We start from the raw sequence: 21,050 nt of genomic DNA on the forward strand, positions 1-21,050 counted from the left end.
TCTCCTTTGGAAAGTGTACACTCTTTCCCGAGATAAAAACCATCGCTTCTAAGAATATCAATTCTTGTCACCGACGGGTCTAGGTAGCGAACTCTGAAAAAGGGCGAGCACAATAGATCTATGTAGGTCGCAGTGCTACAGGTGCTACAGGCACCAGACAATAGCCCAATAACCCAATAAACAAAAAATGAAAAAGAATCATTATTTCCGCCCGGAAATGATGATCGTAACATTTAGATCTAAATGAATTGAAACAAGATTAGTGTTTTATAAAAAAATTGTATAATACACAAAGATCCCACATACATAGTATATTATAACAAATAAGTAATTCGCAGGTACACATACAAACATGGTAGGTTTTAATTAAGCACTTAAAATACAATTAGTGGCGTAGTTAGGTAACCAAAGGCCCTGGGGCAAATCAAAAATAGGGCCCCACTACTCAGCAGCGGGGCCCTACATTAGTTTTATTAAAACGCACATATCGCTATCACTCAAGTCGGGTTGCAATCTGTCATATTTATTTTGAAAATGGGAGAAATTTCAGTACGATCGAGATTTTCTGGTAAGGGTTCATGGGCCCCTGAGCTTGAGGGCCCCGGGGCACTACCCCGCCTAGGCCCTAGGTAGCTACGCCACTGAATACAATATGTTAATACTTAGGACTAAAAATCTGATAATGTACAATATTTATATGAGCAGTAAATTACTTCACGTTGTACAAAACAAATTGTTAAAAATTATTATGATATAATACTTATATGTTACACAAATATTCCAAACTATAAAGTAGCTTCGGTTGTCTAGGTGTTTAGCACACCGCTTGACTGCCCCTTCAATCGATCCCCGTCGAATTCAAACGGAGATCGAAATTACGACGGCCTGAGTGGCGGTTCGCACTCCTAGCGGTGCACTCAGACTAGTCATATCCGTCAGGCGGGCGAACCCCTAGCGGTGCCCTCAGACGGGATCTGGCTTTCAGTCGCTGCATAAGTCGTTAAGCGGGTTTGAAGTGCCATCTGCACTTACCCCCTATCTGTTAAGACTAGCAGCAGTCAACAGCATTAGTCCGAAAAAAAACCACTTTATTACCCATCGGTAATCTGCTAGTCTTGACAGATAGGGGGTAAGTGCAGATGGTCGCGGGTTAGATTCCTCGCATGGCATTTGTATTCATAAGTATGCAGTCTTACAGTCCTAATCAAAAGCAAGGTCTTCATTCTTGAGTGTGAATTCCGAATGAGTGCTAAAATAAAAAAGAATATCAAATGTTCAAACATTATTTTTTAAAAAGCTTACCAGCCGATATTATGGTTACTGCACAAAAAAGCAGAAACAAAAATGATAATAAATCCTTATTTTGGGATAAAGTTAGTATTATGTATTATGGTCATATATCAAGTACATACAGCAATCAGTTTGTTCATGATATGTATATATATATATATATATATACATTAGTCATTACATGTGAATAATCATTATTCTTTATACATTTGATGAGTGTTGATGTCATACACATACATACACTTACATGCAATGATATAAGTGTATATATGTGTATGACATCGACACTCTATATCTACAAAAGATAGCAAAGTAAAAAATAAATCATAAAAGATAAGCAAATTTGAATTAATAATAAGTTATCAAAAGTTTATACTCAGTAACTATTACTGTATAAAATAGTTTTTTTTTATAAATTAGAATTAACCTTTGTACCAAATATGATTAAGTCTTCTAACAAAGAATAACTTGGAACTGCTCAGACACCCTCATATAATAGACCCGACTTTTGTATGGTAAATCCATGGAGTACGAAGAAGTTGGGTTATGGTTATGCATTGAGTAGTGTCAAGATTTGACTGATGGAAAAGGGAATGATGGAGAACCATATTAAGTGGCAAGACCTCCACTAGCAAGGCTCTTGGTAACTCTCTCTTATTACACATTAAAGAATGCCTGTCACTGTGTTAAGGTGCACAACGACCCAAATGAAGAAGCTAAATGCAGAGTATACAGTCCATATTAGGGTTAAGTATGCTTAATAGCCACTGCTTTCCATCCGGTGGCTATCACTCGCTTGTCAATCCAAGTATACAAAAAAGCACCTAAATATTTACATCAATAAACACAATACTAACAAATTCAGTCTCTAAAATACTCCTGGCTATCTTCTATTGTTCCCACGCTGGTGTCCCCGACCCCGCACATAAGTCTTGTGTGCATGCTTGTTGTGGTCCTGGGAATTAGGGGGGAAACGGTCAGACTTGGGCGGATGCTGCACGCCGCTAGAGGGAGGCCCGGACGGCTGATTCTGGGGCTGGTGGACGCGCGGCGCGGTGTGCGCGCCATTGGTGCGATCCGACGCTGGCGCGGTCATACCAGCCGCTGCAGACGGCGGCGGCGTCGGCTGCGGCTCGCTCATATTCACCTGTTCATTGAACAACATGCAGAATTCTCCAACCTTCTGAATGTCACCGGATTTACCAGAATAAAGCGTCAGCGCGGCACGCCAGAGTGAGGCGTAGCCGCGCGTGAGCCGTACGATATCACCAGGCTGCAGCAGCGCACCAGGCTCGTCCCAGACTGACAGATTCACAGAGGCAGTGGCGTCTGCGACACGTAGCGTGCGAACCTCGCGCGCTTCCTTCGTCAACGTTGGCGGGCCCACTTCTAGTACTATAAACACGGCGTTGATGTTCTTCATACCAGGCTTCAGTTCTTTAATTTGCACATACTCCATAGTACTCATGTTGAGACTAGTATTTCTTACCAAGTCTATCATTAAATTTTATACAGTGTCAGTAGTGACACCGGCACCGAAGGTTATTGATTTTTATTTCATCTCTAATATATCAATTACATCGAAAATATTATCTTTTGAGAATAAAATAACTCAGTTATAAACTATAAAATTAAAATTTCATTTAAAAATAAATTAACAGTGATTATGGACATATTTTGAAATAGACAAATGCGATTCTATGTACACATCTGACATTGACGTTGCTCTGGACATTGCGGTTTTGATTGACATTGTGACAACTCGTATTTCACAGTTCGTTATTAACAATAAACAAATCATTACGATTATTCTGTGCTCCGTAGCGTGCGGTCTGACAAATGTGACAATTCATTTTGAATTTGATTTGAAATAAAATTTAAGTAATTATTGAACCCGACAGTGGTAGATGAAAAATTAAAAATACAAATAAAATATCATAAACTTATCGAACTATTTGTTCTAATATATTTTAAAATACATAAAACTAAAGTGTTCTTAGTGTAAAAATAATTGCTTTGATTTTTATCATAAACTACAAAATTGAACATTGTTATCTCTTGTTATTGGTGATAATTATTAAAACAGCATCATGTTTAATCAACTGGGAGGAGCTACGGGCAATCCCAATCCGAACAACGATCTAGAAGTCAGTTCACCCCCAGAAGACACGGTTTCAGCCCTGGAATTCTCGCCAGCGTCCGTTCCCCAGACGTTTCTCATCGCAGGCAGTTGGGACTGTCGGGTATTGTTACTTTTTAATAAAATGTTTTAGGTGAATAGTAGCGTTATTGAAGATAAAGTGCGTCAAGTCGACCTCCACGCGGTTTCCCCCGGAAACTGCCGGCATTAGTTCTTGCTTGATTCGCCTCTGCAGACTAACTGACGTAACTTCATGTTCATCTTAACCTCCACTAGTACCCGCCAGCACTACCGTTAGCATAGGGGGGTGCACTATTTGATTATCATTCATACAAGAATATATAACCTCTTAAAATCTGATATAAAATCTTTAAAACCAGAATAATTAATTGCAGGGAGACAAAGTGAAGGATGACTAGTAGTCCCCATTACTAAAATCCCTCCCCCTTCATAATAATATTGCAGTCTTTCTTTCCCAAATTTAGGGAACATTATATGATCTATAAAAGTGCCCACAACTCAGTGCCCGTTTTGCATAAGCTTTCAAATCCTCGGAACTGTGAGGTCGCTCCGTGAAGCCTGTGAAGACACCAGGAGACTTCTGCGCTTCTGGGAGGAGCTTGGCTGGCTACTTTAGCCTGGCTCTACACGCACAACAACCCAAATGAGAGGCCAATTGCGGACTCCATTCTCCGCAATTCTCTCCATTGAACTCTGTCTTCCGCAACCCTATTCCAGAACAGTCCCAGAGTCCAGTTGTTGTTGTTCTAACATGTTCTATGGGTGGGAACGGGATTGTTAGTAATGTGGATTGATAACCCACATTTCTGTCAACATACCATGTCAGATTGACCTCCAAGTTGTTCCCCCTGGAAACCATCATGTTAAATTCCTGGTGAATTTGTCACGATGGGCTAACTGACCTGACCTCATAGTCATCTTATCATCCTCTACTGGTGCCCTGCCAGCATATACCGTTAGCGCAGATGATGGCACCATTCCAACCATTTCCATTCAACCCTAAAAAAACATTCTTTGGTGACCCTGTCTTCTAGTCTTGTCTCTTGGGTACCAAAGAGTTACTTGCTTCCCATTTATTTATTTTGCATTGTAACATGTGCCCAGTCCAAATAGTGTCTATTCTTGAGAGTACATCTGTTATATTAGTTCTCCTATTTTGAATCCGAACATATGCCCAGTCCAACTCTATTTTAAATAGTCTATTCTTAAGAGTACAAATGTACTCAAATTCGAAAGTGCTTACATAGAAGCTTGTGCTTAAATAGAGTTGGACTGGGCATATGTTAAGATTCAAAATAGGAAGTTTATTTGAATAAATGATTTTCTATTCTATTCTATACTATACTCTAAAGAATAGACGATTCATAGGTACATTTGTCCTTCTGATATATCAGTTTGTGATTAATCAAATCTTGCATGTCAAGAGTAACTTTATACAATTATAGGTAGTTCTGGTGGTGTGGTGTAAAATTAGACTGCATATTTCAATTGATAAAAAGTATATTTATATTATTATTTACATATAATACTATTTATATATATTATAATTTCCGATAATTGTGTTAATAAAAGGAAAGAACTAATACCTAGAATTTGTGGACGGACAGGCAGCGATTTATTTTATACTATGTAATGGTTATAATGGCTCTTGCATACATTGGACTGTTGTATAACATTGCAGGCAAGATGCTGGGAGGTGGAAAGTTCCGGAAAAACAGTACCCAAAGCTGCACAGAGCATGGATGGACCTATACTCGATGTGGCATGGCACGATGTAAGGCATACTATACAATACAACTTTAGTTTTACTTAATGCTAGCACTTTTGCCTCTGCTAGACCACGACGGCCAGGTGGTCTACCGGTTTAGCCGTCGCCCTACTTCCGATTGTCACGAGTTCGATTCCTCGCACGGTACAAACATTTGTATTCATGAATATGATTGTTTGTGTCTGGGTGTTTTCTATGTATAATATGTATGTATTTACGAAACAAAATATATATTATTTGTATCAGTTACTTGGGGTACTAAGTAACTGATACACCACATATAACAAGCCTTAGCTAGCTTAACTTGGGTCTAGATCAGGGTAGGCGAACCTTTATGCATCAACATGGCATTTTTTCCAAACAATGTTTAATGGGGTCATTGACGTGCCATCAAATAATTTGGACTTTGGATTTATTATTACTTGGAAAATAATAATAATAAATACTATCAAAACTCTCTATGAAATAAAGTAAACAAAAGAGGTACATTTTGTATTGCTTTCATTACACGCATAAATTAAATTACTGTAAAATTAGTGTGACTTCTGTAGCTGCAGGTTAGATGACAAATAATGTATGTCAGGCTTGTACGGTGTTAATTTTAGCAAAATGCATGCTGAACTGGATTCATCTGTCAATCGGTTTCTAACCGAGTTTTTAATGTTATTTATCTCTGAAAATGTTATTAATGACTCGCAAGCATAGTTAGATGAAAATAGCATGAGCCAGTTTCTTCAAACAGTTTTATGATCGACGACGTGCCCAAAATATTGTGTCGCGTGCCATTGGTTCGTCTAGATGATGCTGTGTGAATTGTCCTGAGATAATTATTATTGTTATTACAGGATGGTAGTAAAGTATTCATGGCATCCACTGACAAAAGTGTGAAATGCTGGGATCTGGCCGCGAATCAGACTATGCAGGTATGGATATATCATCTAGACTAATTTATCTAATATTAATTTTATTAACCGTTTGAGTGCCATGAGTTATTACTCGTGTATACCTAAAAATGCTAAAAAAAATCGTTGATTATGTTTTTCTTTCTTACAAAAATCTTTAAAAAATCTCTTCAAAAAAATTATATCTAAAGCCCAATTTATACTCGACCCGAATGGGCACATAAGTGAGCACGGAATTGAGCAGCGCGAGAGTGTATACACGATACTTACCTTGCTACTGGCGCTGTCCCTTCGATTGTCGGTTTTCGTGCGCGAGTCAAAGGACTGGCAGCGTGTGTTTACTTCAGCCCTCTCGCTCAGTTGTCGCCCGGCAATATTTCCGGCAGCGCGAGTGGCAGGGGAAGCGGATGAATGTAAACGTACCAACTAATTTTATTAATCGTGTCGGCGCCATGGGTTTTCTTCTCTTGAAAAAATTCTCTTCACTAAAGCCCAATTTACACTCCCGAGTGGGCAGGGGAGTGAGCAGCGCGAGAGTGTAAACACCCATGCCATTGGCGCTGCCGCTCAGTTGTCGCCCGGCAATATTTCCGGCAGCGCGAGTGGCAGGGGAAGCGGCTGAATGTAAACGTAGCATAAATACTAATGTTATTAATCGTGTCAGTGCCATGGGTTTTTACTCGTGTATGCCTAAAAATGGTAAGAAAAATCGTTGATTATGATGACATATACAAAACTCTGTATCTCGTGAAAAATCTTCCCTTTACGTCCATCCACATTCATATTATACACTTTCCATAAGTCATGATCCTCGTTCCTCCGAATAACATGCCCATACCAGCCTGTTTGCCGCACTAAACTAGAAAAAAATAAAATCATTTGTTCCGTATAGCATAATACAGAGTAATACAGAGTATAGAAAAACTTAAAAGCTAATATCCCGCTATGAGCTGAAAGAGCCTCCACTCGGATGATGTCAGTGTAGATTTTCAGTGTATATAGTGTGTGTGTATGCAATATAATGTTTTTTATAATCCAACAGGTGGCGGCACATGACGCTCCAGTAAAGACATGCCACTGGATCAAAGCTCCGAACTACACCTGCCTGATGACCGCCTCCTGGGACAAGACACTGAAGGTAAGAGTTTTTATATCATAGTGACATATATATTGACTATTGTTGTTATCCATAGGCAACAATAATATTGTCTATTGTTGTTATCCATTGGTAACAACAATATTGAGTATTGTTTTTGTCTATGGATGTATGAAAATGGCGAACATCTGAGTATACACCAAAGACAATTATAGAGTTACTAGCTGACCAAATAAACATTGATTTGCCATATAAATTAAAGTCTCTTTTAAAAAATATGTGTTGATCATAGAAGAGTGAAAATTTAAGGATGTACGTATTTTTTAATGCCACATTATTAAATAAAATAAAAATATTTTTTGTCGAAAAATGAAAAAAATATTTTTGGGTTGAGCCACCCTAACAGTTAGGGGTATAAAAATTAGTTATAAACCTATTGTCAGACCTACCTATGTATATAAAATTTCATGAAAATATGTCAAGCCGTCGGAGGATTATTATATAGAGCATACTTAGGGACGGACAGACAGCGACAGCGACTTTGTTTTATACTATGTAGTGATTAATTTATAAATCATATATAAGGATTTATATAATTATTTCTAATGATATTTGGTCATTCCCTAGCACTCTAGAACGTGTCTTATATAAGCAGCCAATGAGTATTTACTATTCGTTACTAAACAACATTCATACGTGTTGTTTATTCGTTTCAGTTCTGGGATACGAGAAGCAGCCAGCCCATAATGGCGATGAACCTCTCGGAGAGATGCTACTGCGCTGATGTTGTGAGTATTTACCGTTTATCTTCACCACTCCAAGTTCTCAATCATCTTCACACCAAGTTCTCGATCATCTTCACACCAAGTTCTCCATCATCTTCACACCAACTTCTCCATCATCTTCACACCAAGTTCTCGATCATCTTCACACCAACTTCTCGATAATCTTCACACTAAGTTCTCCATCATCTTCACACCAAGTTCTCAATCATCTTCACACCAAGTTCTCCATCATCTTCACACCAAGTTCTCAATCATCTTCACACCAAGTTCTCGATCATCTTCACACCAACTTCTCCATCATCTTTATACCAAGTTCTCGATCATCTTCACACCAAGTTCTCAATCATCTTCACACCAAGTTCTCGATCATCTTCACACCAACTTCTCCATCATATTTACACCAAGTTCTCGATCATCTTCACACCAAGTTGTAATCCTTGAGACTCAATATTGGAGCTATGAGGGTCTCGGTGGTCTAGCGGTTTAGCACACCGCTTTCTGATGGGTGCGGGTTCGATTCCTCGCACGATGCCATCATTTGTATTCATAAGTGTAACTGTTTGTATTGGTCTGGGTGATTTATATGTGTATTTCTTATGGATGTTAATGAAATGGTGCACCCGCCTGCGCTAACGATTTACGCTGGCGGGGCACCAGTGGAGGATGATAAGATGAACATGTCTACAGGATTACCCAATGGCGGTAGTTGGTACAGCCGACCGCGGTATCTGCCTGTACACACTGGAGGGCAAGCCAGCGGAGTTCAAACGAGCGGAGGCGCCCCTGAAGTACCAGCACAGGTGTATCGCTATATTCCGCGACAAGAAGACAAAACAGCCAACCGGCTTCGCGTTAGGCAGCGTGGAAGGCCGCGTGGCGATACAATACGTGAATCCCATCAACCCTAAGGATAACTTTACGTTCAAGTGCCATCGGTCGTCGCAGGGCAACACTGGGGGTTATCAGGTGTGTATATTTTTTTTATAGATGACTAGCTGTTCCCGCGACTTCATCCGTGTGGAATTTAACTTTATTTTTCTAAAATAAAAGTAGCCTAAGTTACTCCTTATTACATCAGCTACCTGGCAAAAAAAGTCCCGTCAAAATTGGTCCTGCCATTTTAGAGCCGACAACAGCCGAAACAAACAGACCGACAGACAGATAAAAATTTGTTATTTTGGTGTATGTACCATATTTATATTCATACGCATGTAGTAAAAAACGGTTATTTCAATATTAAAAACAGACACTCCAATTTTATTTATATGTGTAGATAATGTAATGATAAGAAATAGAACGCTTTATTCTAAATCCTTTTCTGTTCAGGCTGTCAGGTTATGGAACGCACTCCCCCCTTGCATTCGGAGCGCTCAGTCACTTGCTAGTTTCAAAGTGTCTGTCAAATCCCACTTTCTTTCCCTTTAAGTTCATATTGTCCTCTTTGTCTCGTAGTTCCCTTCATATTTTCTGAAGATATGTGCATTATTAAGTATATTGTAAATTTAATATTGTAATGGGTGAAAACTGATCGGTACAGCCTATGCTGTAAATAATATAATTGACGTAGTGGAGTAACCTGAAACAGTCATGCTCGCTATAAAGTTCAAACTTGTGGCGGCGTGGTGGGCCGGGTCGATGTGCTCCCTCAAATATGGTTGAGTACAACAGGCTGGCTCATACGTCATACTCGTGAACGGGTGCTGCTTGTGGGGACTGGTCTGTTCAGGTTGTGAACACTGATTAAATTTTTTGTTCTTTGCGATAGCATATGCTGGTGGTCACTCTATTCTCCCAAATATGAATTTTAATGACTGTATATTATTATAAACATGTTCCACTATTATTTGAAAAAAATACGAGCTGAGTTTCTTGTCAGCTCTTCTCATCTCGATATCATTCCGAACTGACGGTAGATTTGACATATCATAAGAGTCTGGAATAGACCTACATGAATAAAGATATTTTGAATTTGAAGTATATGTATGTTTACGTATGTTCATATTTTATTACATATATTAATAGATATATTTATGTACAAATGTATATGTATATATATATGTTCATTACGTGCACTACCTATCCCTTTCTTATCTTAATGTTACTTTCTCTACTGGTAGTCTGGAAGAGATTGCTTAGCGATAAGATCGCCTTTTGTATCAGTTTATGTAATATATCATTTTGTGTGTTTTCTTTGTCTGATGCAATAAAGAGTTTAAATAACATAAATAGAACGCTCCTGTAAGGCTTACTGGTAAACACTTCAACACCATACCAACCCTTTAGCAACAACTCTTGGACTCCAGATTACGTATGCAGGCTGAAAAGGTGACATCTGGCTACGATTTAACACAGCAAATGTATAGAAAAGAAGGACCAGATTACTAGATATGGTAACTCGAAGCGACAAATAACTAAAGCTTAAAATATGATAAAAGCTAGTTGGCTGATTGCAGATAGGTTAAGTAAAAAGTAAAGTAAGATAAGGAAAAAAAAGAGGATAGCTTCTTAACATCACTGGTATCTATCTGTAGTATCTGAGAGTTAATACTGATACTGATACCTATCAGGGATGTTATGGATATGAAATTTCGGATACGGATGCGGTTATGAAATTATTTCGGATTATCTGTTAGTTTCGGATAATTTCGATTACGAATATGATTTTTTAAAGAATTTCAAAAGTAAAATACAAATAGCTAATAAAATGGTTACATAACGTGTTTCAATTAGGCTCCTCCCCTATCCGATATCATCCGAAACTTTTATTTCGGATTCGGTTACGGATATTTTTTTATATCGGTTACGGTTACGGAGCTCCTCAACATCCCAGAGCTCCTCAACAGTATCTGAGAGTTAGCAACATGCTAGTTGGTTCTTTGTGTTAAAAAAAATTATGTTCCCAGGACATATATGCCGTGAACGACATAGCGTTCCACCCCGTGCACGGCACGCTGGCGACGGTGGGCTCGGATGGCTCATTCTCATTCTGGGACAAGGATGCGCGCACCAAGCTCAAGTCCTCGGAAACTGTTGATCAGCCACTCACAAAGTGCGCCTTTAACCACAACGGACAGATCTTCGCCTACTCAGTTGGATACGACTGGTCCAAGGTAAACCATAGATTTTTTTTTTTGTGTAACTTTATTGAATTTGAATGATAATCATGCTTACGGCCGGGCTGATGACAAGTGGCAATTGTCTCTTAACAATAACACTGGATATTCACACAGCATCATCTAGTCCAAAGCTATGCAGGGCTTATGTTATGGGTACCAGACAACTAATATAAGTATATACCTACACTTGTAATATTTCTGTCAACACTTGAGACCCTTCCATTAACATAGATTGAAGTTAAGTGGAAAATCAGTCTACGTCCCGACTCCGTGTCGACTGGACGCATAATTAATAAGTCATGTAGTACACTACTAATAAACTTAATAATGTACAATAAATAGTACAATTATTTCACTTGTATACTCACTACCTACATACTACAATAAATAATATATTATGTAGCGACACCTCATTACAACATATATAACGCTACAGTGATGAAGATAACCACCGCGCTACACGTACAACAATATTAATTTAAAAGAGCTACACGCAAGTATCTTTATATTTTTTTTTTATTGGGTTGTTTGGGCTATTGTCAGATACCTGAACCTGTAGCACTGCGACCTGCATAGATCTATTGTGCTCGCCTTTTTCAAAGTTCGCTACCTAGACCGATCAGGGACAAGAATTGAAGGATATTCTTAGGAACGATGGTTTTTATCTCGTCGGGAAAGAGTGTAAACTTTCCAAGGGAGATATTTTGTTTATGCATGAGTGGGCCACAACCACATAGGATATGTAGTGGTAATGGATCTTTATATTCTTGTGACGAGTCTGAGTTGAATAAAAAGTATAACTAAATAAAGTGCTTATATTAAGTACATTTGAATCAATTTTATATGTATTTTATATATAAAATTATTGTGTCACAATGTTAGCTACTAAACTCCTCCGAAACGGCTTAACCGATTTTTATAAAATTTTATATACATTTTCAGTTTGTCTTAGAATCGGCTACTATCTATTTTTTATACCCCCAAGTGATAAGGGTTGACAATTTCTAACATTTATTCCTATTTTTTTTTTCAGGGACATGAAAACTACAATCCCGCCAAGAAGAACTTCATATTCATGCGTGCGTGCTTCGACGACCTGAAGCCGCGGACCACCTGAGCCCAACTATCCACTTTTTTTTCTATGTAATTTTATATGCAAACACCATTACGGCCCACCAGTAATATATCGTAGTTTGCTCTTATATTATTTTTCTTTTTTTTTGTAATTGGAGTGGCTGACATAACGGTCTACTAATATCGTATTTTGGACTCTGTTTTTCGCATTTAGTCTCTCATTTGGGCCGATCTGCGTTGAGTCGAGACTACTAAAGTAGCCAAGCTCTTCCCAGAAGCGCTGGCAGATATAATGGACCACCTAGTATTGTATTTTAGACTTTATTTTCGCATTTAGTCTCTCATTGGGGCCGTTATGTGTTGAGTCAAGACTACTAAAGTAGCCGGCCAAGCTCCTCCCAGAAGTGCCAGCAGACAACGGCCCACCTGATAGTATTGTTTGTTGGACTCTTTAATTAGGCTATCATTTGGGCCGTTATGTGTTGAGTCAAGACTACTAAAGCAGCCGGCCAAGCTCCTCCCAGAAGTGCCAGCAGACATAACGGCCCACCTGATAGTCTTGTATGTTGGACTCTTTAATAAGCCACTCATTTGGGCCGTTATGTGTTGAGTCAAGACTACTAAAGTAGCCGGCCAAGCTCCTCCCAGAAGTGCCAGCAGACATAACGGCCCACCTGATAGTCTTGTATGTTGGACTCTTTAATAAGCCACTCATTTGGGCCGTTATGTATTGAGTCAAGACTACTAAAGTAGCCGGCCAAGCTCCTCCCAGAAGTGCCAACAGACATAACGGCCCACCTGATAGTATTGTATGTTGGACTCTTTATTTAACCTCTCATTTGGGCCGTTATGTGTTGCCTATTAAAGTAGCCAAGCTCCTCCCAGAAGCGCCGAAGCCTGGTGTCTTGAGAGCGACCTCACCGTTCCTAGGATTTGTATGCGTTGTGTGGCCACTGCAAGCGCTCTACAATAACGTGAGCGATTGCAACGTACACGTAACACCACTGGTGTTTCAAGCGTCCATACGTTACCATAATCGCTGGTTTCTTCAATTAGCCCCTCATCCCAATTGGGGCCGTTATCCGTTGAGTCAAGACTAAAGTAGCCAAGCTCCTCCCAGAAGCGCAGAAGCCTGGTGTCTTCACAGACTTCACGGAACGACGTCATCGTTCTGAGGATTTGTGTATATGTGCGTTGTATGGCCACAAGCATTCCAGGATTACGTGAACTCACACGTAACATTCCTGGCGTTTCAAGCGTCTATAGCCTACGGGAACCGTTTACCATCAGATGGGCCATATGCCTGGTTGCCACTTACGTGGTAAAACAAAAAAAGGATTAGTATCATAACAGTGCTATTAACATCTCGTCCCTATATGATGTTTTATTGTAGCCCACTGGCGTTCTAGAGGGCTAAGATATGTTGTAACTTGTATTTATACTGACTTTTTAATGGATTTATATTATTTTGTTTAATATTAACATTTAACATGTGTGAGATCAAAAATATTCAGTGCGAAAACCTGAGTACTGTTACGAGCTTCTCTAAAGCCCGATTTACACTTGGTCCGGAAGTGAGTATCGCGAGAGTGGAAACACTTCCTATGACATTGGCGCTGCCACTCGCGCTCCCTAGATTGTCGGTTTTTCATGCGCGAGTCAAAGGGCTGGCAGCGCGAGTGCCAGCCTGTGTTTACATTCTGCCATCTCGCTTAGTTGTCGCCCGGCAATATATTCGACAGCGCATAAAGTTGATCAAATTCCGACCGTTATTGCATCTAAACCCATATTGCGACACGTGTTTCAATTTAATAATTAAATGCACTTCTAAAATAACACCCGGGGCCGTTCAAGTACTACGTAAGCAGATTTATTACAATTATTTACCTACACCCCCCCCCCCCATCCCCCTTGTCAACAAAACCCCCCTCCACCCAATGCTTACGTAAATATTTTTAATTAATGTATTTATTTTTTTAGCAAAGACAATGTGAGGGTTGCCATTCGTGTAAGAAAGTAAATAATTACCGATGACGTAATCATCATCTAGACTCCCCTACCCCATAGTGCTTACGTAATACTTGAACGGCCCCCCTAAATCGATTTAATTATACTGACTTTAATCACGTATCAACTGAAATACCTTACAAATGTGATCTGAAGTAGGTGAAACAGAGATACCACTTGTAAATAGTCTACCTCGGTTAAAATGATAGTAGTTACATTGCGATGTTAGTTTATACTAAAGTTATAGCCCGCGAGCCAGCGACATGTCAATGTGACCAATTTTCTCCCTGTTGAAAACTTCTAGATTGATTAAGTTAGTTATATTATGAATTTTAGTGAACGTTACCTGCTGTTCCAAGGTTGGATTGAATCTTTGCGAGGGTCCAGGGCAACTGATTTCCACTAGATTTCATAATACAAATATATTGACCTTGGAAGTTTTGGCCAGAGGAAATGATTGACGAAATTAGGCTCTGGCTCGCGGACTATAAGCTATAACCATCTAATTGTTTAAAATAATGATTGCAGGCCATAAAGGCCATTTGTAGGCTATGATTCAATATTTGTTTATTTAGTATTTGTCGTGTAGATGGCAGATTTCTTAGATTTATTGAGCGGAGCGCGAAGCGATCTTACAGATCAGATTTGCACTCTTGATTTGTAATTTGTTTATTTAGTATTTGTCGTGTAGATGGCAGATTTCTTAGATTCTTTGAGCGGAGCGCGAAGCGATCTTACAGATCAGATTTGCACTCTTTGTAACGATACTCCTTCGAAACGGCTTGACCGATCGACACCAAAACTTCATTGTAGGTCGACCTATGGGCCTCCATCGTTTACCACTCAAAAAAAAATCCGATCGGTCAAAGAGTTAAGAATAAACACACTCCGCTCAACATTAGTCCCGTTACTAAATCGACAATCGATAGAAAGGTTTTTTATCGATATGTAAAGTTGCGTTTACGTTGCAATGCTAGTTGACAGCGTCAAATGGCGTCAATATAACGCATTATTGACAGATGATGTCATTTTCAGTACGTTACATATGAAAATTGTTACGATTGAAGTTAGATAATTAGCCCACTGCTGTGTCAACAACACACCGGTAAACCTAGTAGTAAGTATACATCAATAATATGTAAATAAATGTAAAATTATTACATAAAATTGTGTATTGTATTTTAGAAATTCAACCTTAAAGCTAAACTTTAGAGTTGATTTTCCAAAACTTAAATGTTTCACTTAATGCAGTTTATTATTAAGTGTGTTATATAGAAACCATACTTGTGAATACAAATGTAAAAATAATAAAGTTGTACTAGATATATTGATCTAGTACCAATAACTAGCTCTGCTTAGCTTGAGCCTAGATGGCTTTGTGTGCAGGGGCGGATCTACCTAAGGTCTATATGGACTGCAGCCCAGGGCCCCGTGGATGCCACCAGCCCCCACTGACAACAATAATCAAACAGAACTGGAATTCTCTGTTGCTTGTTTTTGGTCTGTGTATTTTTTTTAATAATATTATTGGGTAGGGCCCTAAGTTTTAGCCCACAGATTCACGATCCGCCCCTGACTGTGAATTATTCTGGTTTATAGATAGATAGATGAGATACAGAAACAACACAAATTAATAAAAGAAATGTAGGTGACTTTATGTGCCGCAAAAGTGAAACGGCAGCCAACTCAGCATAAAGCTACAGATAACTCTGCAGCGCTGATATTCTGTTGGCTCCTTACTTATACTATACTTATTACTAAGAAAAAGACATAAATATTAAACTTCGAGCTCTTTATCAAAATATAAAGTATGAATGAACTGTAAATAATGTGCTAAATTATATTATTAAACTACTTATACTACATAAATACTATAACAAGGATCACACATATATTAATATGGTCAAAGGCTCCGCGAGACTGATGATGACGAAGATATGATATTGTTATGATTTCTGTTAATTAGTATTTGTGTAAAAAAATTGAAGTGGTTACTGTATGAGAAGCATATTTTTTATGTTATTATTTGCATTTACTAAGTAATTTAGAAAGTAAAGTCTGAATTTGTAATGATGCTATTTCAGATTTGTGATTTAAAAATTTGTAAATATTTCGCTTGATTTGTTTTAATCTAGCAAACTATAATATCATAGTTAGTTGAGTCTTAACAGGAATCCCACTAATGTTATAAAGGCAAAAGTTTATGAGTATGTATGGATGTATGACTCTTTCACGCGAAAATTGCTGAACGGATTTTGATGAAACTTTTCAGTAATATAGTAATCATAATATATAGGCTGTAAGTTCAAAAGATATTATGTAACCAGTAAAGGGGCTGTCCATAATGTGTCCACGTGATCTTTTTTTAATTTTTTAACCCCCCCTAAACCTCGCCACCTCACCACTACCCCCCCCCCTTCTCCCCAAGCCAACATCACGTGTATGTTTACTACCTACAAAGAATGTAAAATTTTTTAGAAATCAGCTTTAAATACAGGTATAAAGTATAATCTTATTTTATTCTTAAATTTAAGGACCATAATAAAAATGTCTATGCAGAAAGGTTGCAGATTGTTTTTGATCGGCATAAAATAAATACACGTGATGTCTTACTACACCCCCCCGTCTTAGGATATTTTGTGATTTTTGTCAACGGGGGGAGGGGCCGTTTTCAAGCCTCACGTGATTAATGGATGGCCCCAAATCAGGTATGTTGAGACCTGGCAAAGTGACTATGTGTTCTAAATATGAAGGTTGAAAAGCAACCTTGCGTCGTGTTGTATGAAACTATTATAATAAATTACAGTTTTTCAATTAATATTGTGTTCATATTTTAGTGTGACCATAAATTATGTACCGTGCCCTAGGTACGTGCGTGGAGAGGCATAGGAGGGTACTGATTGCTTACGCTTACGGAGGTTGTTATTTACTTGTCCCCCGCCTCGCCGCACATACCTAGATCCATCCGATCGATATTGAGCCGAGGTTCCAACCCCTAGCAGTGCTGTCAGACTAAACTCGTATCCGTCAGGTGGGAGTTGACCTTCAGCCACTCCATAAGCCCTTTCGCGGGTTTGGAGTGCCATCTGCACTCGCCCCCTATCGTCCGGTGGAGCTGTAAAGGCCAGCTGCGGACAACCATTAGAGTAGTCCGAAAAAAAACATCCTAGGGCGCGGTACTGCGTTATGGTCATATTTTAGAATTACAACCTTAAGCTATTAAATTTTAACACACAAATTTACTTGTCTCATTTTAATGAAATTGTACCAAGAGACTTGCAATCTAATAGCAATTGTGACAATACCATCTTTACCATAAGGGCACACGGGGCCCGTGCCCAGGGCCCCCATTCTCAGGGGGCCCCCGAAGGACTGAAAATTTTTCTCACACATTCTCAAAAGATTTTTGTCGGGCACACTACACTTTTTTCACAAATCAGTAATGTTATCGGATGGTATTTACAATGCATATACTACGCCATTATACCGATTACTTCGCCTATTCCTATGTTCTTATACCTAATGAGCTTTTTTTACTTTCCAAAAGCGCCCCGAATTCTTGTGTGCCCAAGGGCCCCAGCCTAGTTTAAGACGGCGGTGATTGTGACATGTCTTTTTTAACAGTTGCATAAACTATGACAATGTCACATGTCACATTATTCCAAAGCAAAAGATTGTTATTGCAACAGGTTATGAGATTCGCCATAATTATTTTAGACGCATATCTAATTTTCAATAAATATTTTTGATGAAAATTAGATGTGACATCTTGAAACTACTGAACAGGACGGTAAGGAAAAAATTATAACACAAAAAAATTTACGTTCATAAGCGGCTAAAATGTCCTACATGAATAAATTACATTTGAATTGATTTGCAACAAAATTGTCAAACTTTACAGAGCAAATAAGCCACAGATACAAACTCACTCTCTCGAACCATGATGTTGGCAAATTCTATACATATAAATAAAATTGGAGGGTCTGTTTGTAATATTGAAATAACCGTTTTTTACTACATGCATATGAAATACGGTACATAGACCAAAATAAGACTTATTACAATTTTTGTCTGTCTGTCTATTTGTTCCGGCTAATCTCTAAAATGGCTGGACCGATTTTGACGGGACTTTTATTGGCAGTTAGCTGATGTAATAAGGAGTAACTTAGGCTACTGTTATTTTAGAAAAATAATTAAATTCCATGCGGACGAAGTCGCGGGTACAGCTAGTCAAAAATAAAGAAAAATATATATAATGGTTATATTAAGTTTATTTTACAAATAAAGAAGCCACATTAACAGTATCAAGTATAATTCACTAACACTATCCTATCAACAATCAATGCTCATCATGGCCGTGCTTGTCTCCGCCGCTTAACAGCTTTTCAGCACCAACAGCCACCACCGTGAGTCCCAGTCCTATGCCGAACCCACGGAAGAACACCTTCCTAGCGCGTTGCCATTTGGTTCCAAAGCCAGGGTGGTACCTCCAAGCTTCATTTCTGAAATGGAAGGGATTAAGGAATAACTCATACTTGTTATACTGTAAAAACATCTATTCAAAAGAACATCACACAAGTTTCTTGCTCATTCTTCTTATGATGAACCTGCATTCCGAATGAGTGGTAGAATCTAAATATGCCTAATCAAAAGTGCTTGCAATGAGTTTATTTGAATAAAGATTATTTCTATTTCTAATATTTAGTACAGATTTAAGTGATTGTTTAAAATATATCTTAAGAGTAATAAATCTATGGTTTGTTATATGTACAGTAAAATTGTAGTAGGCAGACATATTAAAAGATGAGCAGACAATATTAGGAAGGCAGCTGGAAATAGTTGGACTATAAGAAAGGACCTGAATCTGTAGAAAAACTTGGAGGAGGTGTATGTCACATTACAGCAAACTGTTAACTTTCAAATGGAAAAATCATATAATTAATAAACTAACAAGAATACAGTTACTGGAAAATAAATGTATAATTAGAAATTGAATTTTTTCTTTTCATTATTGTATTTTTTTTTATTTTGTCTACAAAACTTGATGTCTTACAGAGAACATAACTTTACACAGATAAAAAACCTTTAAAGTAATACATCCTACTAGATGTATACACAGCATGTATAGCTTAATACTTACAGATAGAAAATGACACTATACAATAATAATTTGTATTAATAAAGAATTACATTATAAAGCTTCTTATATTTCAAGTACAATTTAGTGTTGGTTTAATAGTAAATTTACTATTTAACTTAATAAAAGGATATTATTATTATTAATATTGTAAAATTTGCCAAGTGAAAGTGGAAATACTATTTATATATTTTAGTTACTTATGAATAATAAGTATTTTATATTATTACTTTACAATATTTTTTCCCTGTCCTTCTCTTCAGTATGCAGATTCAACTGAGAAGAACTGGCTGAATAACTCTACTGAATTTCTTTTTTTTTTTTACAACATAAGCAGTCTTCAACATAAGTTATTCAGTTATTTAACACATTTATTTTAATTATCATTACACTGTAATGATCAATAAAATAAATATGAGAAAACAACCTAGGCTACTTAAATTAAAAAATCGTTTATAATTAAATTATTAAAATTTCCTACCTGTTATATGAATATGGACAAATTAAATGGATAAAACAAACCTGATCCATGGGTCACGGAGACCCTTCTTTGCGAGTGCTTGCTCAAGCTCCTCCAACTGAGGAATGCCTTGGATTTGGAATTGTGAGTAAGGTGGAACTTTGTACGGAGGCTCGTGGCCGTGAACACCCATGGCTCTAAAAAAAACTAATTCATAAAGATGTTTTCAAATTTAGAATCTATATGAAAAATTGACAACAAACATAACCAAGAAAATTATTACATAACTTTATAGTTATCTAAAATTAGTTTAGAAAATACGAATATAATTCTAATAATAGTAAAACAAAGAATACGCACTTAATTAATAAATATTTTTGTAAATAGAGTATGTAGCGAAATATTTAATTTTTATTTATTCTGTAAAAATGAAGAATTCTGATTTCTTGACATTCTTTGACAACTTTGATTTGTCAAAGTCAGTTTGACATTCGGTATTGAATAGTGATTGCAACATTCAAATAAATCTAGTTATTTATTATCGATGTGTTATGAGACTGTAAAACGACAATATTGTTTAAAATATGCGCAATTAGAATAGAGTATTTTGAACAGGTATAGTATTATTATTATATACATAATATAAGATACAACAACAAAATTATTTAAATTATTAACCGGGGTTAAAATAACTACAACAACAAATTGTCGCCGCCGTTGTTTCCTTGCTTATATCTTTTAAATTACACAACGGATGTTAATGCAGTTTTCAGCAATAGATAGAAGAATTCAAGACAAAATAGTTCTTCGTGTATGTATAATACATGCGTATTATTTTATAGAACAACTCGATAAATTTAAAGATTTGTTATGCATCCGTGTGAAGCCGGGACGGTTCGTTAGTATATATACAATTGGCAAAATTACATATCAATTGAATTTATTTATAAAATTTTATCGTGTCTATATGAATCTATGTGTTAGTCCAGATATAGGTTTTCTATTTACGATCAATGGAAATAGAATATATAATGGTACTCACTTGATGTAATAATATTTTGAAAATTGTTGAGTACATAGTTTTCTATTATTCAAATAAATCGTCAATTTTGAAATATCCTATGTTAATTATTTTACCGACTTGACGTACGTTAATACAGTACCTACAAACGGTAATAGTTACAGTATCTGTACTAAAATAACTAATTTAATTACCTACTTTGATACTTTGCCATAATTCACAATTTGCAGATT

The 21,050-nt window shown here is 37.4% G+C and overlaps 3 protein-coding genes across 4 annotated transcripts; 1 reads left to right on the forward strand and 2 right to left on the reverse strand.

Moving 5' to 3' along the window:
• Nucleotides 1–1,979: 1,979 nt before the first annotated feature.
• Nucleotides 1,980–3,000, reverse strand: LOC131849779 (SOSS complex subunit B homolog). Its single transcript, XM_059199897.1, has one exon. It carries the CDS (start codon nt 2,789–2,791, stop codon nt 2,174–2,176), a length of 618 nt encoding a protein of 205 aa, XP_059055880.1. The 5' UTR covers nt 2,792–3,000; the 3' UTR covers nt 1,980–2,173.
• A 221-nt stretch (nt 3,001–3,221) lies between these two features.
• Nucleotides 3,222–13,708, forward strand: LOC131849628 (protein Rae1). The gene is made up of 8 exons (XM_059199738.1): nt 3,222–3,533; nt 5,133–5,225; nt 6,065–6,142; nt 7,164–7,259; nt 7,934–8,005; nt 8,690–8,968; nt 10,906–11,112; nt 12,152–13,708. The coding sequence occupies exons 1-8, from the start codon at nt 3,381–3,383 to the stop codon at nt 12,233–12,235; spliced, it is 1,062 nt and encodes a 353-aa protein (XP_059055721.1). The 5' UTR covers nt 3,222–3,380; the 3' UTR covers nt 12,236–13,708.
• A 4,744-nt stretch (nt 13,709–18,452) lies between these two features.
• LOC131849810 (NADH dehydrogenase [ubiquinone] 1 beta subcomplex subunit 3) lies at nt 18,453–20,260 on the reverse strand. Of its 2 annotated transcripts, none has more exons than XM_059199930.1 (3): nt 20,157–20,260; nt 19,859–19,993; nt 18,453–18,701 (listed from the first exon to the last, which is right to left on the reverse strand). In XM_059199930.1, exons 2-3 carry the CDS (start codon nt 19,987–19,989, stop codon nt 18,539–18,541), a joined length of 294 nt encoding a protein of 97 aa, XP_059055913.1. In that variant the 5' UTR covers nt 19,990–19,993; nt 20,157–20,260; the 3' UTR covers nt 18,453–18,538. The 2 variants fall into 2 exon arrangements, with proteins under 2 accessions (XP_059055913.1, XP_059055914.1); XM_059199931.1 differs by having other exon boundaries at nt 19,859–20,003.
• Between the last annotated feature and the right edge of the window lie 790 nt (nt 20,261–21,050).

The sequence above is a fragment of the Achroia grisella genome, unplaced genomic scaffold (genome assembly GCF_030625045.1).
Source record: "Achroia grisella isolate CSIRO2021 unplaced genomic scaffold, CSIRO_AGI_Agris_v1 utg660, whole genome shotgun sequence".
Lineage (NCBI taxonomy): Eukaryota > Metazoa > Arthropoda > Insecta > Lepidoptera > Pyralidae > Achroia > Achroia grisella.